The sequence below is a fragment of the Lucilia sericata genome, unplaced genomic scaffold (assembly GCF_015586225.1).
Source record: "Lucilia sericata isolate MDLA Ls3-8-SP2 unplaced genomic scaffold, ASM1558622v1 Contig000489F_arrow, whole genome shotgun sequence".
Taxonomy (NCBI): Eukaryota; Metazoa; Arthropoda; class Insecta; order Diptera; family Calliphoridae; genus Lucilia; species Lucilia sericata.
The window spans coordinates 183346-192308 of NW_023994503.1; the positions used below are offsets into that span (position 1 = coordinate 183346).

The 8963-nt window shown below is 30.4% G+C and overlaps 1 protein-coding gene across 1 annotated transcript; it reads right to left on the reverse strand.

Annotated features, from left to right (window-relative positions):
- Positions 1 to 316: 316 nt before the first annotated feature.
- LOC119605469 lies at positions 317 to 4268 on the reverse strand. The gene is made up of 2 exons (XM_037958597.1): positions 4145 to 4268; positions 317 to 923 (listed from the first exon to the last, which is right to left on the reverse strand). Exons 1-2 carry the CDS (start codon positions 4145 to 4147, stop codon positions 492 to 494), a joined length of 435 nt encoding a protein of 144 aa, XP_037814525.1. The 5' UTR covers positions 4148 to 4268; the 3' UTR covers positions 317 to 491.
- Between the last annotated feature and the right edge of the window lie 4695 nt (positions 4269 to 8963).

Genomic DNA, 8963 nt, shown 5'->3' on the forward strand with positions numbered 1-8963 from the left:
CAAAAAAGATTAAATAAATACAATAATTTGTAGCTGTTTAAAGACACTCGAGTTACTGAGTGATTTTATAGCATGATATTCATGATTATAAACATCACAGCACAGTTGCTAATTATAACAAAATAAATTCCCACATGTAAAAAAATTAAATAGAAAAATAAATAAAGAACATAAATTTAACAAAAGCAAATAAATAAAATAAAAAATACAATAAAAATTGTTGATGATTGATTATGATGTCTTCATTAGAAACCAATTACCAACCATCAAACAGATGTTAAGTTGAGTTTGTGTGTTTGAATTAAAACGGAGGAAATTTATTCATCTCTTTAATGTTTATTTAGTTATTTTTAAGCTACTTAAATACTAATTAATAACAGCTAACTACTCTAACAACTTATGCATAAATTAACTTAAATACTTTATAGAAAATCACACACTTCTTCTCTTATAATACATGTCATGGAAGTGTTTTAGTTTAAAGTTCTTTCCTACTCCTTCAGATGTCCTTTTTTATAAACAGTTATGGCATAAAATTCTGGCAAACGATATAACTTAAGACGATTATGACTAAATTGTCCATTGGCCAAGGCTTTCACATAGAAAATATCTTTCATTTGTATTTCTTTTGGTGCATTCTTTCCATCGATTTGATTTTTGAATTTTTTCGGACGATAACTTTTTCGCTTTAATAATTTGATATAGATTATTTCGTTATCTTTTAACATGGATCTGGATTTGTAAAGCATTTTTTCTTTGGCTGTTGGGGTAGGATAGACTAGAACAGGTTGTATGGGTAAAATTTCACTTGGATTTAAGGGATAAACATCTTCATTTTCCACTAGTTCCATAGTTGTTGTTGCTGGTAATACAGCTGCTGCTGCTGTGCAGATACATATTGTGAAAAGGAGATAATGTGAAATCTGAAATTTAGAAATAAATAATATATTACTTTATTATTAATCGGGTAAATCGTAAGATAAGTTTTAAAGATTTATTATAATTACAATCTAAATTTAATTATAAAACTATATATAATTTTATAACAAATGATTCGCTACATCAAGGATTTTCGGTAAGTGGTTGACTTATTTTAATGATTTATATACATACGTATCTATATATATATATATATATCAGTACAAAGATTTTTTCCTAAAAATATTAAAGAAATTTTTGGGATTTCCATAAATTTTGGACGAAAGTCGTTAGTTGTACAACTTATATGATTATCTCTTACGTACTTGTTGTGTTGTAATTTTCGAAATATAATACTCTACTGGGACTTCAGATAACACAGACAAATGCTTGACTCTTTATTTTCAAACGAATATTGTCTTTCAGACGACATAACAAAGGTAAGGGATCATATTTATTATGCTTTAAAATACGGACATGTCTTAAATTCTAATAAGAACCCAGATCGATGTGTTGAGGAATAACATAATTTTATCTAATGGTCTATATAAACGTAAATGATATCTCGAAAACATTATGATTCGAGTTTCGGATTCAGCGCATCAATTATTGAACCAAGTCGTATATATGTATGTTACTCTGGTAGATTAATAGTTAGTGTTCTAGTCTATCAGACTTGGGTACAGCCTCGGCCTAGGTCTATGATTATAGAATGTACTTGTTCTAGTTTGGTATTAGAATCAATGATTTTTGTTTTTTGATTCACGAACACGAATTTAATCAGGCTTCAGGAGTAATGATTACATTTGACTATAAATGAAATTGTAATTGAAGCTACAAGTAATTATAATTGATGTTTTGCCAATTGCAATTATTTGTAATTGTAATTTTACCAATTACAATTACTTGCAATTGTAATGGAAGTTTTGCCAAATACTTGTAATTGTAATTGAACCATTTTTATTGACAAAACTTGAATTACAAGTAATTATAGTTAGTTATAGCTCAATTACACATTACAAGTAATTGTAATGGACCATGTAATGAATTATTTTATATAATCAAGCCTAATTTTGGTTATTAAACTAAATTAAACTATTACACGATTACAAGTCCCACAAAAATTGCGACTACTCCGCACAAGCGTGTAAAGGGTATTACTTAAAGGTCTAGGACTGGTCCAAAACTAATCCAAATTTATCGCAAAACATACTCCATTTAACATTGTAATGTCCTAGGTGAGGACCACGTAATACATTACACGATTGCAAGTCCCACAAAAATTGCGACTACTGCGCACATGCGTTTAAAGAGTACTCCTTAAAGGTCTAGGACTAGTCCAAAACTAATCCAAATTTATGGTAAAACATACTCCATTTAAATTGTGATGTCTTAGGTGAGGACCACGTAATACATCCATACATTACATCAGAGTAACTTCAAAACGATTATCTTACTAAAATTATGGGAATTCATGATCCGAAACATGGTCCATGATCTATGGACCATAAAGAAATAAGCATGATCCATGATGCAGATCATGTACTCCAATAAAGTTTACAGGGGAGTAGTTTTGAGATTACCCAAGTGGATCATGTACCCCAAATATTTTTGCAGGATTCTGGGTCCTTATTCGATTCTAAAGCGATATAGCTGTGTCCGTCCATCTGTATGTTGAAAACACGGATCAAACGCAAAGAGTTACAGGGCGTTTTCACAAATATTATCTATTTATAAGATTCTTTTGGTATTGAAAATGGACAATATCGGTTCATTATTTCACCTAGCCCCTATACAAACGCTGGATTACAAATAGGAATGAAATTCTACATGAACTAGTTTTCTAGAACCAAAATCTAATGCGAAATTATGGACCTACTTACTATATAGGGCCGTCTTCAGAAAATACTCAATAGTGTCTTTAAAAGGATAAAATTCGATAAATTTTTAAGAGGCTCAGTTCAAAATTACCCTTACTCCTCATACATGATGTACTTCAGAAAATGATTTTCACACTCAGTACTTTGCTATACGATAAGAGATTCGACACAAACAAGTTTGTTAGTTAGTTAGTTTGAAAGGAGGACGTACATATATACATTCATCAAATCCGAAGAAATACAGCTAGACCTCTACCGGACCTATTGTGCGCTCCTTAACCAGTGCCTCATGAGGGAATCGAACCCACCATTTACGGTCTACCATAATAGAACACTAACCTACCGGATGCCACAACAAGTTTGATAGAAGTCAAAATCTCGCGACCAAATAGTATGAGTCCATAATAGGTCCCTCCTACTGAAAGTCAGTATATTGTCACAAATTTACAATTATCATAAAATTTGACAAAAATTCTTTGTTTTTAAGAATTAATCACTCTATTATATTGGGAAAAGCTCGGTTCATAATTGGCCCAAGACCTCATTAAAGGCACTATTCCGAAAATTCCCTGATAATATCGACCACGTTTAATCGGCGGATATACTGCCGGCAAAAATAGTTTTACTATGAATGTATATCACTTCAAACTAATTTGATGGTGGGTATATATTTACATAAGATTCTTTTGTTGACTCGACTTGTTCTGTTTTAATGGAGTGTTTTCTATTAAAATCTACAATTAATAACATTAATTACTATAATATATTTCAGTATTAAATATTTCAAAATATTAAGTACTTTGGAGGATTTGGGTACAACCCTAGTAATTAACATTATTTATTACACAATTATTTTTTAAATTTATTTCTTTAATTATAAACATGTTTATTTGAAATAATTTTTAACCCTGAATGACACATAAATAATGGCTTTTATAACGGATTGAAGAATATTTAGGGGCTTGTTTTTTTAAAGTATGATTTAAGGTAATAAATTTTTTTGCGCATAACCTTGGTCATTTTTTTATGAATATGACTTAATGGTGATTATTTTTAAGTCTTTCGAGTGATTGAAAGTGAATCAGAATTTTTCAGTTTTTGTACTTTATTCAAATATCGGATCGGATGTTGTGATTTTTGTGTGTTTATTTCGCTTGATTTATTTCCAATTAACTCTTAAAATCATCAAGTAATTTTATTAAGATTAATTAGGTTTAAACATATTGTTTATAACGATAAAATATAATTAATTAATTTAGATTTTTATACACATATTTTGATTTTGCCATTTGTTATATTATAGCACTAAGCGCTTTAAAATATTTCCGTTATGTTTTTGTAATTACCATTTTATTAAAATTTTAAACGTTTTTGATTTACAATTTTATATTTTGTTTATACAATTTTTTATTGAATGGAGTAACGAACCAGTCAAAGACTGAAATACAACTGATTCTGCGTAAAGACGGTTAAGGTAACTTCATTTGCTGTCTAAATGTTTTGACCACAAAAAATACAACAAAAAAAAAAAACGTCAATACAAAACACTCACACACATTGAAACGCATTAACTGTTGATAAATTAGCAAAAAGAAAAAAAACAAAAAAATGTATAAACAAATTGTTAACAATATAATAAAACAAAAATAAATAAAATTTAATAAAATGTAAATTGCTGCAAAAAATTTCAGAGAAATTAATAATAATATTTAAAATAAACAAAAACAAAATTACATGTGTAAGTTAAAAATTTTGAAGTTAATTATTGAAGAAAAAAATATTTAAACAATTAAGGCCTTGTAATTTTACAAATAATTACAATTTTCACTTTTTTGCTATACATACTCTTTTTGAAATATTACATAATTTAAAAATAAAGTTAAGTAAAAGAAAAACAAATTTGTTTATGTTTAATAAACGCCATAAATTTTTCTTAATTTTTTTTGTTTATGTTATTATCTGTTTTTATATAATTTGTTTATCTATAAACAAATTACCAACATATTTTTCTATAAATTTAATTACAATATTCTATTTATAGTCTTTGTCAATACCAATTATTTGATTTTTATTACTATAATTATTTATGCAAAATTAATGACATTCTATGGTTTTTTTTTTAAACAAATTCTTTATATTTGCCTACTTGCAAAAACTTGACAATAAATAATATTTTTCATTGTCGACTATACTAAACAGTGTAACAAATTTATAAAAGTAAATAATGGTTTTTTCGAAATTTTCTGTAAATAGAGAGAAATTCTTAAAAAAACTTAGTAGATTTATGTTGAATTTTACAAAAAAAAAAAATAAAAATATTTTAAATTCTAAAATTTGGTACTGAAAAGGGGGGGTGTATTGTTTTTGGCATTCCGTTTGTAACCCATCGAAATATTCCTCTAAGACCCATAAAAGTATATATATTCTAGGTTCTAATTAAATTAAATAAATAAAGAAGATCTAGCCATGTCCGTCCGTCTGTCTGTTGAAAGCAGTTTGTTTGGTATTGAAAATGGGCAATATCGGTCCACGATTTCCCCTAGCCCCATATACGGCCCCTTCAGAAAATGACTTTATCGCTCATAAATGACTAAAAATTCAGTACAAACATGTTTTATAGGAACTTAAATCTATCTGTGAAATTTATAACGATTGGCTAGTAATTGACCCTACCTCCCATACAAAGTCCCCTTCAGAAAATGACTTAAACGCTCCTAACTGTCTAAAAGAAGCAACTATAGCGGTGGAATTCGCAGAAACATATTTTATAGGAACCTAAACCTCCTTATTAAATTTTATAAGGTCCATAATTGACCCTACCCTTCTTATAAGATCCCCTTCCAAAAATGGCTTTAATGCTCATAACTGACCTTAAGAAGCATATATAGCAAAAAATGACATAAACAAGTTTTATAGGAACTAAAAAAAGTTTCTTAAATTTTATGAGGATGGGTCCATAATTGACCCTACCCCCCATATAAGGTCCCCTTCATAAAATAACTTTAATGCTCAAAACTTACTCAACTTGCGAGTACAGCGGCGAAATTCTGCATAAACTATAAACTATAGCATAAACTATCTATAAAATTTAATAAGGATCGGTCCTTAATTGACCCCACCCCCCATATAAGATCCTCTTTAGAAAATTACTTTAACGCTCAAAACTTTTACATAAACAATATTTGCATGAACAAAAATTTTTCTATGAAATTTTAGGAGGATCGATCCATAATATACCCCCATAAGGGCGCCTTTAACACTCATTACTGAAGTTAAAATACGAGTATATTGTATATATGTATATACTATATACATATATGAAATTTAACATAAATAACATTTATGGGAACTGAAATCTTTCTACCGGCTTGGATGAAGATGGATCGATAAACGACGACTTCATACAATACAGCTAAGGCGATGAAATTCGTAATAAACAATTTATTTACGAAATATAATTTATGTACAAAAGTTTATGAAGATCGGTCGATAATTGACCCTTATATAAGATTCACTCCAGAAAATGACTTTAACGGTATGACTCAAAAGTTCTTACAAATTACGGTAGTTTTATAAGAACTGACATTTTTCGACTGAATTTGATAAGGATCGGTAGATAACTGATCGGTTTCCTTCACAAAATTACTTTAAACCTCATGACTAATTAAAGATACGAGTACAGCGATGAAATTCGATACAAATAATTATTGTATAAACCGATGAGGATAGGTCCATAATTGACTCTACCCTCCATATAACCACTCTTGCAAGAAAAACAGTTTATGGTTATAAAAATTGGACAAAAATAATATTTTTAATTCGGAAGAGCACGGCTTATTACAGGCCCTTTTCCCAATATTACCATGATGTTCATATTATATCGACATATGCTGATAAAATTCAACATAGATTTAATAAATGAGAAAATTGCTTCGATAATATCAAAGTATTCTTTTCGGCAATGATTTGAGGGTGGGTATATAAGATTCGGCTTGTTTTGATTAAATTTTCAGAGGTTGTCTCTGATTTTTTCTCATATCTCTGTTATTTATGGGCGGATTTTGATGATTTTAAATAGGAAACTTCTCGAATGCATGTCTAACAGAATTATTGAAGATTTGAATCCCGAAGATATCTTGGGTCTTTAGAAAATTGATTTCAACGGACAGACATACGGACATGGCTTAATCGACTCCGCTATAAGGATCTAAAGTAAATCCTTCCTACTTAAAATCTTGGAACGGATAGTCGATAGTATGAGATGTACGATATAACTATCAGGAAAAGGGTACAACACAGGGTTGTATTTTGTCTCTTTTACTCTGGGTTACCACGATTAATAGTAGTATAGTATATTTCATTGAAACATATTTAAGATATGAGGCGGCACTTTCAGCCGAACGGCTCATAACTTTAGGAGAACTGGCCAAAAGCAGTTATAGGACACGTCATCAATGTATACTGGATACATTGGGAGGCTTACCATACAATCATCGCATATACCCGATCGCATACCAGACACAGAAAATGACGGAAACTTTGAAACACTGAACCCAGATAGAATGTTTTGGTCAAGCGGAACATAAGAGCAAATATCCGTAGGAATCCGTTGCTACATGGACGGCTCTTAATTGGGGGATAAAGTGGGCCTGGGGTTCTATATTGAAGACCCAGAAACAGAAATATACCACCGTTTATCTAATCATAACACAAGCTTCCAGGCAGAAGTACAAGCACTAACGGAATGCGTAAATTAGATTAGAATAAATATGGCGTCCACAGGACTTAACATATTTACCGATAACCAGAAGGCTATTGGGGCAATACTAGGTGATAAAGTTAAATCTAAGAACGTATTGGATTGTAAGAAACCTTTAAGTGAATACTCTCCCAGAGGTAAGGTTTACATCATATGGGTACCAGGCCACTCTGGAGTAGCCGTCAACAAAAGGGCGAATGTATTAGCTTTAAAGGGAAGGGAGGTCGAGAATCCCATAGGGCCGCTTGGAATAATTAAACGGTGTGTAGAACCACAAAGATTCTATGGGGTGACCCTAATGATAACAAGAGTAGAAATCTCCTCAAAATGAGCAGGATTACGGGCACAGCTATACAAAATTGGACGTGCGGATTGGACATATGAATTCTATAGTGCTTTCAACGGATAGACAGACGGACGGACATGTTTAAATCGTCTTAGAATTAAATAAGGACCCAGAATATATATATATATATATATATATATATATATATATATATATATACAAAATTGGACGTGCGGATTGGACGTATGAATTCTATAGTGCTTTCAACGGATAGACAAACGGACGGACATGTTTAAATCGTCTTAGAATTTAATAAGGACCCAGAATATATATATATATATATATATATATATATATATATATATATTCTGGGTCCTTACCAAATTCTGTACATAAATGTTAGTGGTAACTAGAAGAAGTTACGAAAGCCTTACAATCAAGATGTAACAGTGGGGTTAATTATGAACCGAACCTTATAAAATTTGGTATGTAGAGTGATTTTTATCATATACTGGTATTTTTAAGGCAGTTAGGAATCATTTTTTGAAGTTGTCTATAGTCAAATATAGATTTGCCCATTTCCAATATCAAACAGACATTAGAAATTAGAAAATATAGCGCGTATTTAAACTGTAACAGTTCTAGTTTGGTCACACGTATGAGACTGATGATTTTTGTTCGATTTTTTTGTAACCTTAACAAATGCTTGTGTAAGCGTTAAAGAGTCGGTAATCGGCTCAGAAACTATTGCTTTAATCGTTATTTAATTGATCGCACAAATATGCCTTTTTAGAAACAGAACTAGAAATTATATCTTATATACAAAATTTGTTAAAGAGTTGGTATTTGTTTTATTAATCGGTTCAGAAAGTACTGCTTTAATTGATCGCACAAATATGCCTTTCCCTGCAAAAATTGAGACTACTCCTCAAAGGACTAAGATTGGTCCAAAACTACTCCAAATATATGGAAACAACATACTCCATTTAACATTGTGATGTCCTAGGTAAGGACCACTTAATCCATCAATGCATTACATAGGAGTAATACTGAAATTATGAGAGTACATGATCCGCAACATGGTGCTATGTAATGCAGGCTATGGAAAATGTTGTTTTCA